General features: G+C 49.4%; 7 protein-coding genes across 7 annotated transcripts; 6 read left to right on the top strand and 1 right to left on the bottom strand.

Annotated features, from left to right (window-relative positions):
• Positions 1 to 200: 200 nt before the first annotated feature.
• On the top strand, positions 201 to 1572 carry FMAN_02329 (uncharacterized protein; the record flags this gene model as incomplete). The annotated part of the gene is made up of 2 exons (XM_041835672.1): positions 201 to 444; positions 494 to 1572. 2 exons carry the CDS (start codon positions 201 to 203, stop codon positions 1570 to 1572), a joined length of 1323 nt encoding a protein of 440 aa, XP_041685813.1.
• A 266-nt stretch (positions 1573 to 1838) lies between these two features.
• On the bottom strand, positions 1839 to 2198 carry FMAN_02330 (uncharacterized protein; the record flags this gene model as incomplete). The annotated part of the gene is made up of 1 exon (XM_041835673.1): positions 1839 to 2198. The coding sequence occupies one exon, from the start codon at positions 2196 to 2198 to the stop codon at positions 1839 to 1841; it is 360 nt and encodes a 119-aa protein (XP_041685814.1).
• Positions 2199 to 3420: 1222 nt separating this feature from the next.
• Positions 3421 to 4435, top strand: FMAN_02331 (uncharacterized protein; the record flags this gene model as incomplete). The annotated part of the gene is made up of 3 exons (XM_041835675.1): positions 3421 to 3449; positions 3524 to 4157; positions 4211 to 4435. The coding sequence occupies 3 exons, from the start codon at positions 3421 to 3423 to the stop codon at positions 4433 to 4435; spliced, it is 888 nt and encodes a 295-aa protein (XP_041685815.1).
• Positions 4436 to 7890: 3455 nt separating this feature from the next.
• Positions 7891 to 10928, top strand: FMAN_02332 (uncharacterized protein; the record flags this gene model as incomplete). The annotated part of the gene is made up of 3 exons (XM_041835676.1): positions 7891 to 8074; positions 8148 to 10804; positions 10854 to 10928. 3 exons carry the CDS (start codon positions 7891 to 7893, stop codon positions 10926 to 10928), a joined length of 2916 nt encoding a protein of 971 aa, XP_041685816.1.
• Positions 10929 to 11777: 849 nt separating this feature from the next.
• Positions 11778 to 13216, top strand: FMAN_02333 (uncharacterized protein; the record flags this gene model as incomplete). Its single annotated transcript, XM_041835677.1, has 3 exons — positions 11778 to 12289; positions 12363 to 12825; positions 12878 to 13216. The coding sequence occupies 3 exons, from the start codon at positions 11778 to 11780 to the stop codon at positions 13214 to 13216; spliced, it is 1314 nt and encodes a 437-aa protein (XP_041685817.1).
• Positions 13217 to 15115: 1899 nt separating this feature from the next.
• On the top strand, positions 15116 to 15322 carry FMAN_02334 (uncharacterized protein; the record flags this gene model as incomplete). Its single annotated transcript, XM_041835678.1, has 1 exon — positions 15116 to 15322. One exon carries the CDS (start codon positions 15116 to 15118, stop codon positions 15320 to 15322), a length of 207 nt encoding a protein of 68 aa, XP_041685818.1.
• A 969-nt stretch (positions 15323 to 16291) lies between these two features.
• Positions 16292 to 18505, top strand: FMAN_02335 (uncharacterized protein; the record flags this gene model as incomplete). Its single annotated transcript, XM_041835679.1, has 3 exons — positions 16292 to 16657; positions 16728 to 18190; positions 18241 to 18505. The coding sequence occupies 3 exons, from the start codon at positions 16292 to 16294 to the stop codon at positions 18503 to 18505; spliced, it is 2094 nt and encodes a 697-aa protein (XP_041685819.1).
• Positions 18506 to 19573: the final 1068 nt, after the last annotated feature.

Raw genomic sequence — 19573 nt, forward strand, 5'->3', positions numbered from 1 at the left:
TTGAGATGCGTACATCCGCTCGGGGCCCCGCACCGGCATTTGATTCGGGATGGTAACTATGAATGAGATCGGATAAAGGAACAACCGTCATTGGACTAGATGAAGATATAAGTCTCGACGACTTCTCAACAATACCAAGCCTGTATCTTTGATATCATCATTTTCACTGGCCTCACGAGCATTCAGTTGGCTTGAACATCATGGCTAGCACCAAAGATTTGCAAATCGCCATCATGGGCGCCGGCATGGGCGGACTAGGAGCTGCCCTAGCTCTAGCCAAACGAGGTTTTAAACACATTGATGTTTATGAGACTGCCAGCAGCCTTGGGTTTGTAGGAGCTGGCATTCAGATGGCTCCTAACATGGGAAGAATCCTCGACAGGTTAGGATGCTGGGATGATATTGAGAGAGAAGCTACTTGTGTGGCTGGTAGCAGTATTCGACGTAGGTCGACATCTCCCAAGACTTTAGAACATACACTGACTTTCTATAGAGGGAGCAACCAATGTTGAACTTGCTCATGTTGATATGCCCGATATCAAGGGAAAATACGGGTTCTCGCACCTTTGTGGCCATCGAGCTTCCTTAGCTGGTCATCTGTACGAAGCTTGCAAGAAAGAGAGCGCCATCACTTTTCACTTTGCAACAAGCTTGATCGAAGTTCAGAGCTTCACCCCAAAAGTGGTCTTCAAACTCCAGCCTAGAGATGGAGAGGCAGTCACTCATGAAGCTGATATCCTCCTCGGCGCCGACGGCATCAAGAGTGTAACTCGATCTCAGCTCCTACAACAAGTCAACGCTACGCCTGAAGAGGCCGAGACTGGTCAAGCTGCCTACCGTATCATGCTCAAGCGAGAAGATATGGCGCATGACCCTGAGTTACTGGCTCTTATTGATAGCGACGAGGTTGTAAGATGGGTGGGAGAGAAACGACACATTATCGCCTACTCGATTGCAAACAAGTCCATTTACAACCTTTCAACTGTTCAGCCAGATGACAACTTTGCATCCGCTCCTTCAATCACATACACGACCAAGGGATCCAAGAAAGTTATGTTGGCAGTATTTGAGACATTCTGCCCTCTTGTACAGAAGATGCTCAGCCTGGTTCCTGAAGGAGAAGTCTGCGAGTGGCGACTAAGGATGTACAGGCCATTACCTACGTGGACTCAAGGATCAGTGGCATTGTTAGGAGACGCTTGTCATCCAACACTTCCCCATCTTAGCCAAGGAGCTGCCATGGCTATCGAGGACGGTTCAACAATCGCCGAGGTTCTATCCCTTGCCCCCGATACTCGGCCCGAGACCATCGCCAAGTGCTTGAAGGTGTACGAGCAATCTCGAAAGGAATGGACTTCGAATCTTGTCGAGATGGCATATATGTCTGGTCGAACGCTGCATCTTGGTGAAGGAAAAGCAAAGGAGGAGAGAGATAGGATGTTCAAGGAGCACAAGACCAGTGGATCAGTCCCCGACAAGTGGACATCTCCGGATGTGCAAAAGATGATTTACACGAATGATTGTGTCGCAAAGGTTAGGTCCGAGTTTGAGACAGCCTTTGCCGCAGCATAGTATCACATCAGTTTTGGCTTGACATGCACGCACTTGGGGACAAATATGCGCATTGAGACTGAATATTATGAAATTGTAAGTCGTACTTTATCGAGGAAACAAAGAAACACACAGCATAAAATCAGAGCTCTGTAGTCGAAAGACCCCCAACGCCGTAAAACAGGAAACCCTTTCCATTTGCTGATGCGCCGCGCTGCGCTTCCGATCCCTCCATTTGTCTGCTTGTCCGCTATCGGCGGTGGTATCGAGTCGCAGTGAATCGGCATTTAGAAAAGGCAGTCCAAACAGCAGCAGCACGCCAGACCAGCGAGGAGACCAGTCATGATACCGCCACCAGCGCCGCCGCCTCCTCTCTGATCATCTTGGGGATAGTAGCCCTGAGGGGGAGGCTGTCCGTAGGGGCCCTGCTGAGGAGGATAGGGGCCTTGGCCGGCGGGAAAGGGACCTTGTTGCTGGTTGTAGTAGCCCATCTGAGGACCTTGTTGGTAGTAGCCTTGCTGCTGGCCGCCCTGTGGGAATTGGCCTTGCTGTTGGCCATATGGGTCTTGTTGGTAGCCGCCGTACGTAGGTTGAGGGGCACCTGGGGGAGGGCCGTAGGCGGGAGGTTCGTCTTGCTTGAAAGCCATGGCGTGATTGTTTGCGACAGAAAAAGGAGTTGGTAGATTTGGGGTGTCGCGCGCAAAGTTATCGAGATAAACGATCGCCAAGAGAAGAAGGCGTAGAAGTAGAGATGAGAATGGAAGAGTGAAAGAGTGAAAGTGGATGTGAAGGAATACAAAAGGAAAAAGAAAACGGCCTGGGATAGTGAGGAGAAGTGCCAACCAAAGCCAAGCTCGTAGTAGATTGTTTTTGGCGTTGGTGCCGAACTCAGTCTCAAGCTCCCTCCCCTCAGGGGGCAAGAAAACACCGGACCTTATTTTACGGTGTCAAAATAAACTAAGCAAAGAGTCCCCTAAATTTAGGCTATATTACCTAAATCTTTTCGTCACTTAGGATTGAGGTCCTGAGTTTTCTTTCCTCCCCCGGCCTCCCTCCTCGTCTCTCCCCCGGCCCCGTATCGTATCCTCTCACATGGCCTCAGCGCGCTTCCGAGCGCCACAGAGACCGCGTCGCTCCATTACGTGGACCCGGATTGGACTCCCCTTCAGCTGCGCCACGCTTGGCTTGATAGATTCGAGCACCTGTCCCTTGGCGTTTTTGACAAGTTCATCTCATCTCCCAACAAGGTGACCCTTTCAAGGATATTTACCGAGTCACGGATTTGTATCAGTTTTTCCAACACATGTCGAATAATCGTTTTGGCTCTTGTCAAATCATTTTATACGAGTGAGTATTTGCTTCAAATGCGGCTCTGAAACAAACCCCGAATTCAATGTGTTGCACGAGTTCAGCTGCGCCACGCATCCCTCTTCCGTGTTCGAATCCTCTCATGCCGCTTTTCCGTTTAACCAGTGGCAATCTCCATGATGATTCAATTCAAATTCTGTCTGTCGGTGGCATGATCCTACGTAACAAAACTATCAAGCCTCAGGTTGAGGTTCCTCAAAGTAACGTCACCAAATTACACCTTTGACGGGCATGCTCGACGGCCGGATCGGATAAAGTTGGCCCTGTGGCTAGTGCACATCATGTGATTCGACTATCCATCCGCCTCGAGCACCTGTGGCTTGACATCTGCCCCACCTCTGCTCAAACCGCCGCACCACGAAAAAGTGAATAAATTCAACTATCACTAAAACCCCACGATCACGAAGTGACGCCTGGACGAGCCACGACGACGCATCCCTACGGCACCGCGAGACCTACACAGAACCTCTGAAAAAATCGCACGGATACGCTTGATTCAATATGGCTGCCGCCGTAGCGAACCAGCCCAAGTCAGTTGCTCTGCTCTCCTTGACTGGGGTCTTGTATCGATATCCTTTTGACTAACCCCACCATTCAAAAACAGGCACGACTGGGCCGACGACGACGATATCGAGGAGACTTCTACCGATCTCCCTGAGCCTCAGACCATCTCCAACAAGGATGGAACAAAGACCATCATCACATTCCGTTACGATGACGACGGCCGAAAGGTCAAGACCACCCGCCGAATTCGCTACACCACCCACACCGAGACCGTAAACCCCCGCGTCGCCGACCGAAAAACCTGGCCCAAGTTCGGCCTCAGCGCAAAGGATCCCCCCGGACCTGCCCCCGACACCACCTCCGTCGGCGAGAACATCATCTTCCGACCAAGTGTCAACTGGCGAAAGGCCGAGAAGGATGAGTCCGCCGACGCCAACGCCCAGTCCATGAAGGACAAGCTCAAGGACAAGCAGGTCAAGTGCCGTATCTGTAATGGTCAGCATTTCACTGCCAGGTGTCCCTACAAGGATACCATGGCGCCTATTGGAGAGACTCCTGCTGGAGATGTTGCTGCTGGTATGGGAGACGAGCCCTCAGCTGCTGGTGCGGGTGCCGCTGGTGCCAAGAAGGGTTCATATGTTCCTCCTGCTCTGCGTGGAACCGGAACAGCTGGCGAGAGAATGGGATCCAAGTTCGGCGAGAGGGACGACTTTGCTACACTGCGTGTCACCAACGTGAGTGCCGTCACGCCGCCCCCTCCACATATCCACACTAACAACATATATAGGTCTCCGAGATGGCAGAGGAGCAAGAGCTGCGCGACATGTTCGAGCGCTTCGGCCGCGTCACCCGAGTATTCCTTGCCAAGGACCGGGAAACCGGTATGGCCAAGGGCTTTGCGTTCATCAGCTTCGCGGACCGGGGCGATGCCGTCAAGGCCTGTGCGAAGATGGACGGGTTTGGTTTCAAGCATCTCATTCTGCGGGTGGAGTTTGCCAAGAAGGCTCAGTAAGGCTGCTGATCATGTTTCGATCTTGTCATGGGTTAGTTGTCACGCACGGTAATTGCATCGATCGGTTGCGGGGATTTTTTCAAAAGATATTTTTTTTTCAGCCTCATGAATCTCATGACCCTTGGGATAGGGGGGTCTGGAGTGGGACAAAAGTGAACCTTGGTCTTTTTGTGATATGAGGTATGATGTGAAGATAGGGGGAGACAGCATAAATCGAGATCTGTTAAATGAGTGGCCATCGAGAGTGGGCAGCTTGTGCTTGAAGGGCTGCTTGATGGGGGGATGAAAGGAGACAGTGACCAACTGCTCGCCAAATCAAGTTCTCCGTTTGCCTTCCTCTTACAAGAGGGCTATCGTTCCTATTGCCTTCCACGTTCGTCCTAGAATGGATGCTTATAGGTGGGCTGTAAACTGATAGATGAGCACATATTACAAGACATCAATTACTTATTATATAGGCAATCTGGCTGTACGCTGCATGTTTCGGATAGCAAACGTCTTTTATCTGGTGGAACGGCTTGATCATGCGCGGGATTCTTATATCACACCGGAGAGCGTGGCTTCAGTGTTGCTCAGCTCCAATGATAGCGTTTCAACTAGATTCAGCTCCTTTGCATAACATCCGCTCGCTAATACAGGTATTCATCCGACTCACAGTAACTAAATATAGGATCTCTAATAGAGGAATTGATGTCGAATACTGCTAAGAAAGGGGGTCTTGTGGTGATACCTAATGGCAGAAAGAATACTATTGGTTATTCTTTGTCTCTGGTACGCATCAATGTGAGATCTTAACAAATAAAAGACCGTCATAAAAGCTCGGAGTATCTAGATATCGATTTATCTATTCGGTGGCTTGACTTTAACACTCGCAGCTTCGATCTGGCAACTCTGTATGAGGTCCTGTTAGTGACAGTAGGCCATGAACAGGGAGCACAAAACATCGGTTGACGTCAAGGAAAATTGTTTTCAGATACACGGTGGCTGCTATCCATGTTCTCTTTTAGTATTACCGAGAAAAAAACTTTCAAAAACTGAGTAGAACTTCCTCTCTTCGGCTGGGAAATGTGGTAGAAGCCTTAAGACTGGTGGAATGACCAAGCATTCTGAGCCCGTGGTTTTCAGGATGAAGAAAGACTGATCAAAACAGGATTAGGCTATGAATTATACTGTGGAAACAAACAGAAAATGGAAGATAGATAAATATCCTTATCCCATATTAACCGGCTGTCAACCCGAGGCTTCTAAGACACGAGGTTAGCTCAGTCGCAAACAAGCAAGGGTCAGACGATGCGGGATATAACTCGTGCATTTACATGCCAACGGGGCTTTCGGGTTTCCCTTATAGGAATTAGAAAAGGCCACGATCATTATGACAATTGGTCTTTTTTCATCTCAACAGATTTGACTAGCTTGGAGAGCAAGGGTCGTGTAATTCGAGACCCTGAATTTTTGTGACTAGGGCCGATATTCCATGCTTGTTTGATAGATATTCCCGATTCAGAATGAAGGCTTGTGACCAGTCTAGAAAGGCCGAAGAATATTGCTATTGGCATATTCTCAAAGTTATAATAAATAGGCAGGTTATTATTGCAGATAATAAGTACTGTAAAGATGGCGGCCCAACTAAGAGTGTCGAAGTGATACGTCGCCAGTGTCTCTATCTTGCTGAAGGTAGAGCAGGATATTGAGTGAACCTTTATATAGCAAGAACAACCAAAACACTTTGCCTTCGGGCACAGTCCCAGATAGATCTCCTGCACTAAGGAAATGGTTCAACCGTGAAAAGTTCAGCCCGGGACAATACTTTTTTTGCTCTGAACTTTAATGTATCAGAGCTGGCAGTTCAACTCCGCCGTTCTCGTCATTTGGAATTGCTCTGGCTTCAGGAGAGACCATCACTTCTCTGACAGCTTTTTGTGAGGAATCATGCTCATTATATTGTGTTTGTTCCTTGTTCTTGTAGGCAACCTCGTGTCACCATGCTTCTCGAGTCTCCTTTTGCTTCGGTGTTTTTGTCCATGGAAAAGCACCTAAATAAACTACCGCTTTAACCCCTTGCAATATCTGTAATAGTAAGGCCCTAGAAACAGTTCTAATTTTCCATTTTGTTGGGAGAAATCGTCTAGGATGTTTTGTCGTTTCTTCCATTACTTGAGGCAGATTTGCATGTGATTGTACCCCACGCTTACACTAAAGGACCAGGGTTTATTGACTATCCGAGTGAAAGAAATGAGGGTTCTACGGAGAAAAGCCACGCATCAGATCGTCGTCCACCTTCAGACTGAGAGCTCAGGAGAGGTAGAGCAACTCGCTTCCGATGCCCCCACCCCGTTGTGGGGTTTCTCGCCGTGGTACCTATCGGGAGGCGTCCTCCATCACGGAGCCGGAGACCGGTTAGAGTCCATGAGGGAGCGGCATGGCAAACGGGTAGAATCGGTGGAAAGAGTCTTTATCCTATGGTTTACAAAGCTGCTTAGAATAGATAGAAATCATTGATTGGTTCTAGAAATAAAGGTACTGACAAGTGCTGACTTCAGTAATAGCATTCTTTGTTGCCGGAGTTCTCAAGACGCTGCCCGTAACCAAAGAAATAAAGCACGCGACTCGACGAGTGGGGGAAGATGATGGAAGCTCAGAGTCCCCGCCGTACCCTCATTTTCGGCCATGCTACCGTAGCCCCGCGCACACTTGCTGATGGAAGTAGCCCGGTAATCACAGTAGGTTTAGCGCTCTTGTCGCGGCGCAAATGCAAAATGGACGCCCCCATTCAAGCCTCAATGCACTGTAGAGAGAGGCGAGACCGTGACTGGCCCTGTTAATTGCACATGTTCGTTTGAACGGGACGGAAGGTGCTACTGGCCTGGTTTCACGAACTGGACAATTCCCAACAACTTCTCGTCAAATTCGTCATTCTCTCTTTTCTTTTCATCATTTTCTTCCACTTACACAGGAATTACTGTCTCATCAAGCAGGCTCAAACAGCATCTTCTCATACGCCGCTTTCAGACCTCGCACCAATCAGTAGCTTCATGCATGTTGCTCTCATTCTCCAACGCGCACTGGAAATCGACACTCAATCCCCTGCTAAATCGCTCCCCTCTGTGACTTAGTCTATGGAGCCGCAGCTCCAGACCCAGACCCAGAGCTAAACCAGGAACTAGCTCTAAGCCAGGGCTTAAACAGCCGGTCCAGCGATTGAGAGCTCTGAACCAGGTGACCCCGTCCCTAACGTCTAAGCCAGCGGAGCCCTGACGTCGTTTCAAACTCCCGCCGCAACCCTCCCAACAGCCGACTGTTAACTTCTTCCATTCCGATCTCTCTCATCTTTCTTTCAATTTCAACCTTCGCTCCTTTTCTCCTTCTGGCATTCAACTTGCCAGTTCGTCGCCGTCTTTCTTGCATATCCCTTGTCATCATCCCACCACCCTCTCACTGCTGAATCGCCGCCAGTCATGAGTACTGCCGCCGATCTGCCTGCCACCGGCCCTGGGCTTCGGCAACGGCAATCTGGGGTTGATCCTCCTGCCCAGCAAGACAAGCCTCAAGCAGAACAAGGGCATAGCCGCCAGTCATCTGATGTGCCTTTCCCATCTGATAAGTCTAGTAAGACGTATGGTCGAACCCCAGACGGCACAGGTATGTACAATCCATTAAGGTTGTTGTGGTGGTGTGTTGCGTCGGTGCGTCTTTGGCTGACTGTCACATGTAGTCTTTATCGTACCCACAACCCATGATATGGTTTCTCAGCTTTTGGATCCTCGACAACCTAAGAACCTTTCTGATGCCATTGTCTTGACAATTTTGGGTCTTCACATCTTAGCTGCTTATTTCTTGCCATCTAGCTCGAAACGTATTGTTTTCGCTGCTATCTTCCTGTTCTGGCGAGCTTGTTACAACATCGGCATTGGTGTACTCCTCCAGATCCAGTCAAACCACCGACGTCTTGTCACTTGGGCTCGGCGCTGGAAGCTATTCGAGAACCCTTCAACAGGCAAAAACCCGCGACCATGGCTCTACAAGTTACTCAAGAACGAGCTCGAGACAAAGATCCCCGAGGACTATGAATTCGAGAAGGCCCCCATTGAGTACAATACTTGGTTGGTCTTCCGAAGAGTTGTTGATTTGATCCTCATGTGTGATTTCGTGTCGTACTGCCTGTTCGCCATCGTCTGTGGCCACACCCCTGAAGGAGAGAATCCTTTGATTGGTTTCTCCCGCTGGGCCGTTGGCATCGCCCTAATCGGCTTCAATCTCTGGGTGAAGCTCGACGCCCACCGTGTTGTGAAAGACTTTGCCTGGTATTGGGGAGACTTCTTCTATCTCATCGACCAAGACTTGACCTTTGACGGTGTCTTCGAGATGGCCCCTCACCCCATGTACTCGATCGGATATGCTGGTTACTATGGTATTTCCATGATGGCTGCTAGCTATGAGGTTCTCTTCATCTCAATCCTCGCTCACTTGGCCCAATTCGCCTTCCTCGTGATTGTCGAGAACCCTCATATTGAGAAAACCTACAACCCACCTCCCCCTCGCAAGCGAACCGTCTCCGGGGGCCAAAGTGATGCCATACCCGCTGATATGAAATCGCTTGAAGGTGCATTCGACCAACAGACACTTACGCCTGCTCAGAAAGACGAGCCCGCTCCCGTCCACAATCTTGTTGGTTTAAGCAATCTTGACTTGTTCCGCGTCCCTGACTTCGCCGTCATTCTTATGCCGTTCTATGTAGCCGTCCTCACTCTTGTGACACCTTCAACTGCCGTATGGCAGGCGGCCTTCGTGTTCCACGCTCTAGCCTGGCGTGTTTGGTATCATCTCGGCCTAGGTCTTATTCTCGACCAACAGTCTAAGAACAAGATGTGGACACGCCACTTCCTTAAATTCGGCGAGAGTGCTGGTGAAGCCTGGCGCCAATGGAAGGGCCTCCACCACATCAGCATGATCATGTGTAACACTGCATTTGTCGCCGCTTGCTGGAAGATGTACTCGCCTCCTGAAGATTGGGCCTATGGCCTGGTCCTGCTCAAACATGTTCTTGGTGCTAGTCTCGTTGCCCTTCAGTTGTGGACCGCATTCAGTGTCTATGATTCTCTCGGCGAGTTTGGCTGGTTCTGCGGCGATTTCTTCTTTGATCAACAGGCTAAATTGACTTACAAGTCTATTTACCGGTTCCTGAACAACCCTGACCGGTTCTTCGGGACGGCTGCAGTGTGGGGTGCCGCACTCATTACGTGGAGTCGATCCATTTTCCTTATGGCCCTGTTCACCCAGATCTTGACCGTCTACTACATCTCGTACATTGAGCGACCCCACATGCAAAAGATCTATGGTCGCAGTCTACGTCAAGAAGCAGGTCTTACCAAGTTCATCAAGAAATCATTGCCTCCTCCCGTCAAGGGATGGCAAGAAAGTGTCGACAAGGTGTTGGATGACACCAGCCAATTCGTCGAGGACTTTATCGATACCGCTCGCCCTAAATTCGCAGCAGGTGTTAAGACCATCGTGCGAGATACTTCGGCTCTTTTCAACATGGCTCCCGCACGACTTACCATTACGCGAATCGCTCCTGATCTAGAAGGTCATGATCCCAAGCTCTACTCTCTTTCTGTACAGGGCACTCCTGTTAATAACGCACCTATCGTCGAGAAATACACTGGAAAGGAGAGTTTGACAGGCCGATTCCCTAAGCCCGTTAAGACTATGGCTTTCGAATACGGAGCACCTCTTCGAGTGAAGTGGAGAGCCCCCGCTAACCACAGCAAGAAAGATTGGATTGGCCTTTACATGGTCACTGACAATCGTTCAAGGGAAACGACTGAGGTATCTTCTTTGGGACGATGGGCACCTACGAACGCTGGCTCTTATGATGCCTTGACTGCCGATGTTAGCATTGTGGTCGAAGAGCATCCGGTGACTTCTACTGAGATCACAGAAACCGATCTGGTCGAAGGTGAAGTCGTGTTTGAAGGTGACAAGTTGTGGTGGACACAAGGTGTCTTCGAATTCAGATACCATCACAACGGACACCATCATGCCATGACGATTTCAGAACCCTTCGAGATCCGAATCAGCAAGTTTGACGAAGAGGATGTCGATCTTGGTGCCAAGGGCTTGTATGAGCAAGCGGTCGAGGCCGCACTGCTTCCAATTGTCCAAAACTGCCTGGACCGTGATCCAGATATTGCGCCTAACCAGCCTGAGGAGCCTTTCGGGGGCCACGTCGAGCGCGACACAAAGTATGCCAAGAGAATTGTCTACGCCATTCGAGAAATGTTTGGCATCGAGTTTGCACCACCTGTAGTGGCCGCAGATGGAAGCGTTCGTAAACTTGCTTGGAGAATATGTAACGCTAAGGAAGTTCTGGTATGTACAACATCAATCACAAGTTTGCTCAAGGCTAACAGTCTACTAGGCTCCATACAGCATGTCCTTATCGAGAGGAACCACAACGCCTGCAATCCAGGACTTCCCGTCAGAAAAGGCTTAGTTGAGAAAAGAAAATATTTGGAGATGTTAGTGACAGATACTTTGGTGGAGATAGTGTAGGGTGATGAGGTGTTGGTTGGAGTGCTTTTGAGATACCAAAAATGAAGTAAGAGGATACTAAAAATAACGAAATAGTTATACTTAGAAAACACTCCCGTAATACTTCTATGCTGATGGAGTAATGGAATTGGTATTCCAGATCGGATGAACAGATCAATGCACGCACGTTGATCCTTCGGCATGCCTCAAGGAGCATGAATACTTCAGGCCTTGTAACAAACGATACTAAAATAAGTTCATCAAAGAGTCCCCTAAGCTCATAATAATTTACCTGGGTATTTTCGTACTTTGGGAACAGGGCCCTAAGTTGTAGTCTGTTGCCTCACCCAGGAATGATATGATTCCTAAAAACAAGCATCCAACCCATCAAAATATCACCGAAGATGCAGCCAGCTGAAACTGTTTCTGAAACAAATCGCTTCCCGCGGAACGACGTTGGAAGCTGAACTCTAAATCCATGCTTTTAGTGGCAACACTAGATCCATCTGGTGATACTTGCATGCAAAACGAAGTCATCACAGTGTCACTACCATTTGCACGGTTACTCTAGTGTATTCCTTCAGAGCCCAAGACTCAATCTCACTTCTGCATCTTCACCCCCATTTTGGTTTCATCACAGAATTGCTATCTCTTGGCCGAATCTCTTTGTTCTTTGATCGGCATTGTTGTTTCACCCATGCTCTCATCCTGGCTGATAACTTGCGGCTAGTGCGGTCAAGCTGCGTCAGCTCTAACCTCGTCATAATCCTCAGCTTCCTACTACCATAACACTGTCCATCGGCTGGAGACAATGAAGTTCCTCGGCCATCAGAGACTCTCAAAGAACCCCTTCCGGGATAATAGCATAACACTTCTCGTCTCATCACTCCTTCTCGCCGCGCCTATTACTGTGTTTTTGCTCCATTGCGTTTATCAGACTTACTACCGCAAAGGCGCGCACTGGAGTCACAACCATGACATTCTTGAATTCAACACTCACCAAGAGCCGGATGTGTTGTTATATGTTGCGTCCTACAGTGGACTTGTCACGACGTTAAATCTCTCCCTTGCTGAGTATCGGGATACACCTGTGAAACTTGAAACATTGTCCACAACAGATGGGTGTGCTGGAAGCCCTTCATGGCTCACACTCGACTGGTATAACGGAGTGCTCTATTGCACCGATGAAGGACTCAAAGACGGCAAGCATGGGTCGTTGGCATCCTTCGCAACACACGAGAACGGCACTTTGACACTTTTGGCAAAGACTTCTACAGTCTTTGGCCCTGTGAGTGCGGTCATGTATGGCGAGTGGGATTACGGGCTGGCAGTAGCCCATTAGTACATATTCCCGTTCGAACATAAGGTTCAGCATCAAACGGCTAACGCTCCTCAGTGGCGGTTCGGCATTTACGACTTGGGACATCCAAGATCCAGCAAATCTCACGTCGCTCAATGTCCAACAGTTCAGCCTTCCCGAGCCTGGTCCGGACCCTTCAAGACAGGAGGCTCCACATCCCCATGCTGCAGTCGTTGATCCGAGCAAACGATTTATTCTTGTTCCCGATCTGGGAGCAGATATGATTCACATATACGGCGTTGGGTTCGGAGATCTGGGCCTGTCCAAGCTTGATCCATTGGTCGTTGCTCCCGGCACCGGGCCCCGACATATCGCCTTCGTAGTCAAGGAGACCAAGACATTCATGTACCTGGTCACCGAGCTGGCCAATACCATTATCGGCTACGAAGTCGTGTATGGTGGCGATTTTATCAGGTTCAAGGAAATATGGAACAGTGGCATCCATGGAGAAAGCAAAGACGTGCCGCAAGGCGCTGCAGCCGCCGAGATTGTAGTATCAGTAAGTGTGTTCACAACCCTTGAGCTGCGTTTGTTCTAACTTTTGAACAAAGCCGGACAGAAAATTCCTGGTCGTCTCGTCTCGTAATGAAAGCGCTCTCCAAGTTCCTGACTTTGACACCAACAGCGGCACTATAGCATCTGATCCTTTAGTGAGTTTCAAAATTGACTCGGAAACCGGGCATCTCACTCTCCAACAAGATATTCCATGTGGAGGCAGATTTCCTCGTCACTTCTCTATCAACAAGGCGGGAACGTTGGTAGCAGTGGCTCTTCAAAGCGACAGCCGTGTCGTCATTATTGAGAGGGATGCCAAAACTGGAATCCTGGGTAATTTCATCGCCTATGCAGAGGTGAAAGGCGAAGTTACAGCCGTGGTCTTCTACGAGTGATCATGAGCTTCGCCGTTTGAAGAAAGATGCCTCACAGCCTCTTTGTTTCCGTCTGGCGTCATAATATGCATCCGTCTCGGTATCTCTCGTCCGCGCAACTGAGAGTTTCATGACGTATGGCTATCCGTCCCAAAAACCCCAACCTTATGGGTATCGTTTTGAATTCGCAGGTAGTTTCGGGTTGACGGCTGCCGGATCCGAAGAAGCTGTGGGCTGCAGAATCAGGGACACTTGATGGATGCCCATTATTCACTTGATTGGTGTTGGGCTACCACAACTGCTCGATCGTGTTGTTGTGACGCAGGGGATGATGTGAAGCACACTACATTAGCGTGTAGGTTGTTGTGTTTTTCATGCAGCGACCTCGGAGAACGTAAGAGACTGTCAGTCCGTCCGGCCTTGACTAAACTGTTACTCTCCCGCGGGTGCAATACTTGCCGGAGTCGTATCGGGCACTGGATCTCCCGGATGCCCAAAATGGGAATCGAGGAGACTGTGGATTTGGAGATCAGGTCGTAGCCTGGCAGCAAGGCTCAAGGTGATGACCAGGGTGTCGAAGACCCTGAAGATGTTGTCGATGTGGGCAGCGGCACGGGTTCTTGGCAGCTCGATCCTCTAAATGGTTGAGCAGCTTGCTATAAAGCTTACTGGGCAAGCCTGATGTACGTATGGGATTGTCAACATCATCTATTTGAGTTCTGATAGGAAATGTATCTTCTAATTTGAAGATATTGTCTACTCCCGAGTCTGGATATATTGAAGCCGTGACCCGAACCGATGGGTTTCTGTCTGTGCCGTGCCGTCGTCTGGAGTCTCTGGACATGGTAGATCAAGGCGAGTGTGAATTAGCCGGAAGATCCATCAAATAACCTTGCCAGCAGTTTTCCGTAAGCGGACAAAACGTGCCACACCTTTTAAGCTTCCCCGCAGGTTGACAGGCGTCTCGAGACGAGCACCCCAGACCGGAGCAGGCTAAAACCGAACCCCAGGTTGGTCACGGGCTGAGATTTGGATTGGACTGGGCTGCGAGGCTCCAACGGAAGAGCACTCCTATTCGGGCCGTTACATGGATCGGGCGCATGAGCGCTTGTCATGATGGGTGAGGTCGAGCGACGGTGCGTCTGGGCAAGGCAATGGTCTAATGTAAGTAAGTCAATGTAAGCATTAGGAAAGCTGAGACCAGATTTCGATTTCGAAGCCACGTTTATTGGAAACAAAGGTGTGTGCGTCATATTAATATATCGGATGAGCCGGAGATCGGTATTTGAAATAGTATTCTGCATCAAAATCGCCAAGTGAGGAAGTGGGATTCCCAGTAAGCATCAAGTCCGTTTGGGGTTGAAAGATTTGCAGACCCCATGGTCATGAGCGAGAGGTCCGGATGCCATCCGAGACAGTCAATCACTTGCTGTTGAAGGTCCTCTCCTCTCGTGGCGATTCCAACCCCGCTGGGGTCTAGAACCGTTAATGACCTTGACGGTGACGGTACGGTTGTCTGTCAAATCGTGGTAAAAATGCATTATTCGGGGCTCATTATGCCACCATTTGGAGGAGACGTATCTATAAGATGGGGTACTCGGCAATAAGACGATCGTATTATGTCAAATAGCAACGATAAAGAGAGGATTGCAATGTGATCACGTCGTTAAACTCAAGGATGAGGCATGATATTGTTGTGTTTTAGTTCCAGGTGCATTTCAAGCAATGAAGTGGTAGAACTGGGATGTTTATTAGCTTCTCCCATGTGTTCCTTCCTTATTACTCTTGATATTGCTGCAAGGGCAGTACGGCAGGCGCAACATGGGACGACATTTCCGCTCTTCCCCCAAAGCTTCAAGCACAGTATGTGCCTGGAATCCACATACGAAGCAACAACAACATTTAACCTACATCTCCATCATGGAACACTTACCAACTTTGGACAACAAAAATTCTGTCAACAACTCCAATCTCAGGCAAGAAATTGAACCTCATCCTCCAGAAATCGCTTCTCCACACGCAAACGGTCGTGCTGCAAGGATTCCCACCAATCCCCCTCTAGAGCCGCCCACCTCCATCTCAACCTTATCCCTGTCATGGCGGGTTAAACGAGAACAACTGGCTTGAGCCACCCAATCCTCTGGGGAACACATGGAGTTGATGCTTGCGAACGCTTCAGGAAGGCCAGGACAGCGTGACGGGCAGCTTTATTCCCACAGTGCACCACAGAGCAGAGCAGCTACTACGTACGGTCTTCTCCAGACTCTCTTTGCTGACGCCCTGAGACACCAGATTTGGAAGCGAATCGCCTTCGTACCAAGAAACAAAACGTACGCCACCACCACTTTAAGCAAAACTGCCCCCGAGACAAGTCATTTCGGGTTTTGCTCGACATATCATGCCATGCTTAAAATCAACTTCTCAGGTACCTCGAGCGCGGAACCGAGTACATACACGTTGACCGGGTCTATCCATTGCTGGATACTCTCTTCGGCCGACTTTGTTGGGCCAATAAATGACCCATCCCATCTCTCCAGAAGTCCCCCAGGTTGACTCTCTACCTTTCTTACCTAGTCTCTCCCGCCCGGTTCTCCACCACCCTCTTCCGAGTTCCACCGCCCGCCGACCCAGGGTCCGGGGTTAAGTCCAAGTGCAGCTACTGAATAACGGGGGCTCGGAGACCCTTGTCCTGGCTCTTCCCCCATACATAACCATTTACTCCTCCATTTCGGTTGCAGGAAAGGACGCCTCTTTCAACGTTCAGTGTCTCGAGAACATTTTGGTGTTCTTATTGTGAGACTGACGTTGTTCAGTTGTCTATTGGAACGCCCAAACCGCGAATCATTTCCCAAGGAAACCAGTTGCTCTTCACCAGCTAAAGTTCAGCACAACATCAAAGCTTGAGCTTTCGTCGCATCGTCTGATGCTCATCTCACCATTCCCGACCATCGGCCTTGCTACATGATGCTGGTTTGCTGAAAGGACATTTCGAGTCGTGCGCATCATTGCTTTGTTCATGCCGCTACACCAATTCAACTAGAACTTATTCTCGAGGCCATTCCTAGATCCCGTTTCATTTGACGCCAATCTATCATCATGTCCGCATCATCGACAGGCGAATCCCTCCATTCAATCTCTCTCAACGGAGCGCGACCATTCACAGTACCTGCACGCGACAGCTTTTCTCTCGAACTTCCGATGTCTTCACTTACAGCAATGTCGGCTGACGCCTCGCTCAAGTCCCCTGTCAGCTACAAAAACCAGCGGACGCCCAGCTTCAGTCGGGAGGGCATACTAAGCGCATCTCAAAAATCCCGACATCTTTCGCAGTCATCTGACAACAGACCTGACAGCATGTCCAATGGCGCGCAAAAGGTCTCAAGCGATGAAGGATCGAACCCACTCAAAAGGAGGAATACCGAAACGGGTGTCGATTACCCCCGCCGTAGGGCCACTATTGCTGTGCGTCACTACACCATTTTTATTTTGTTTATTAATATCATTTCCGCTTTTGTATACTGACTCCCACTAGTGCGAGGTTTGCCGCTCAAGGAAATCCCGTTGCGATGGCACAAAGCCAAAGTGCAAGCTCTGTACGGAGCTTGGTGCTGAATGCATCTATCGAGAGCCAGGCATTAAACTTGACGCTGGTGACAAGCTGATCTTGGAGCGTCTGAACCGCATTGAAAATCTCCTTCAGATGAATATGGTGAACACAACGGCAAATGGACTTAACCTAACTGACAATTCGCCTGGGATGAGCAATGGCACGGGGCTTGATGGAGACAACATGATGTTGTCGGCCAATGCTGCCTCTTTTGGCTCTATCCCCAATGGTGGATTTGGGACTTGGTCCGCCCAACCGACCGGAACCAATATCTCTACCATGCCTAAAGTCCACACTAATGCCACCATGCATTTACTACAATGGCCCTTGATCCGAGATTTAGTGTCGCGACCATGCGATCCTCAGATTCTGCTACAACTGGAAATGGCACGAGAACCACTCCATACTCTGACCAAAACTCCTTGTGTGGACTTGTCAAACACCCAAGCTTACATCGAGGCTTATTTCGAGAGAGTTAATATATGGTATGCGTGTGTCAACCCATATACCTGGAGGAGCCAATACCGCACAGCCTTGTCCAACGGTTTCAGGGAGGGGCCGGAGAGTTGCATTGTGCTTCTTGTTCTTGCCCTGGGTCAGGCAAGCTTGCATGGCAGCATTTCGAGAATCTTGCCCCAGGACGATCCCCCTGGACTGCAATATTTTACTGCAGCATGGTCGCTGCTTCCAGGATTAATGACTGCCAACAGCGTAGTGGCGGCACAATGTCATCTCCTTGCTGCTGCTTACCACTTTTACCTAGTCCGCCCTATGGAGGCATGGAATCTGCTTTGCACAACAAGCACGAAGCTACAGCTGCTACTTATGGCCCCAAGCCGTATCCCAAGCCACCAGCGAGAGCTTGTGGAGCGAATTTACTGGAATGCATTACTCTTTGAGAGTGATCTTCTCGCGGAACTCGACCTACCCCATTCAGGGGTTGTCCAATTCGAGGAAAACGTCGGCTTGCCCTGTGGATTTGAAGGAGATGAATCTGAGCAAGTCGGTCGAGATGAGCTTTGGTACTTTCTTGCAGAGATTGCTCTACGTCGGCTATTAAACAGAGTGAGCCAACTCATATATTCTAAGGACTCGATTGCATCAACAACAAGCCTGGATCCAGTGGTGGCAGAGCTCGACTACCAACTGAGTCAATGGTACGAGAGCTTACCACTACCACTGCAATTTCCTTTCACTCGAAATGCGCTGCAAGATCCGGTTCAAACTGTCCTTCGACTTCGATTCTTTGCCTGTCGCACCATTATATATCGACCATACATTCTAGCAGTGCTAGACAATGAGCAAGCAGTACTGGATCCTGCTGTGCGGGAGAACTGCCACAAGTGCTTGGAAGCTTCTATTCGACAACTCGAACATATCCATGAACAGTGAGCCTCCATTTCCTTTTGAACATAGCCAATAGCTAACATGCGCCTAGTCATGCCGGTCATATGCCATACATCTGGCAAGGTGCTCTATCGATAGTCTCCCAAACGTTACTCATCATGGGTGCCAGCATGTCGCCATCGCTGCTCAGCATTCTGCTAACCCTAGTGCCTCACCGTGAGGCGCTGGACCAAATGATCAACGATGTTGTGATAGAGGTTGAACGATATGCAACCCTGGCCCCTAGCTTGAGTCTGTCTTCGGAAATCCTCAAGGAGGCAGAGGTGAGAAGACGCGCGTTCCTCGGTACTCCGTAGGTGCCGGTCGATCTGTGTCAGATTGATAGACGGCACTCAAAACGAAACCACAAGGCTACTTCGTCATCAGCTCTGACGTACGTTATTCTTTTACTTCTGCTTCAGACTGCGGCGTTATTCAATAGTAACGCCGCCCCTTACCCCTATACGACTAAGATACGCCCCATGGGTGCAATTGCTACCCCAAGAAACTTGGTGGGCTGTATTGTCGCCCCGGGAAGATAATTCTGGGGTGATATCCCGGGGTGCAGTGTCGGGGAATATGACTTTATTGGTTGGATGTTGAGCCAGCACGGTTCTGCGGGCCGGGTGTCCGGGTTTTCCCAATACACTGGCTTCCAAGGATACTTCAACGATCCTGATAGTATAAGGATCTCTGATTGATGTAATGTAGATCATGCATAAGCTAGTTGCCAGTGCTAGCTGGAGGTTCCCTGGGGGAATTGGCGTACAGATTTCTCAGCTCTGATTAACCATCAAAGAACATGATGACGTCTCTTATGATAGCATCTATACCCATTTGTTTAATTGTACAATATTAAGAACATGAAGATAAAGCAAGAAATATCATGGCAGTCGAGCTAAGACATTAATTTGTCTACATAGGGTTATTCTCACACCTCGGTATCAATGACGTTTTGCTGTCTTATAGCCCAATGCTCGCCGGACCCTTCATGCAGAAGGAGAAGTAGAACGCAGCGAATTGTGTCTACGCATATGACAGACATGATGTAATAGACTAGACATCTCACTTGCGTAGAAGTGCATGAATAAGATGGTGACACCAGGGGCCTAACATAAGACTCCTACGTAGTAGACACATGCTCGCAAGGATAATGATACTAACTATAAGGGGCGTAAAAGACCCTGCAGATTGCTAAGGAAGTCAAAATCACAAGAGAACAAAGGCCATTGGGAGATCGGCAGGAACGCCGTCATATCCCGTAATGGCCGCTCCGTTCCGAGGAGGCCCGTTATGGCTGTCCGGACCGGGCCGAGTTTGATGACCCACATGAAGCAATCGCCGGTATGATGAAAGTCCGGAAGTGTAGGTAGCTACAGTGAACC

Source organism: Fusarium mangiferae (assembly GCF_900044065.1).
Source record: "Fusarium mangiferae strain MRC7560 genome assembly, contig: FMAN_scaffold010, whole genome shotgun sequence".
NCBI lineage: Eukaryota > Fungi > Ascomycota > Sordariomycetes > Hypocreales > Nectriaceae > Fusarium > Fusarium mangiferae.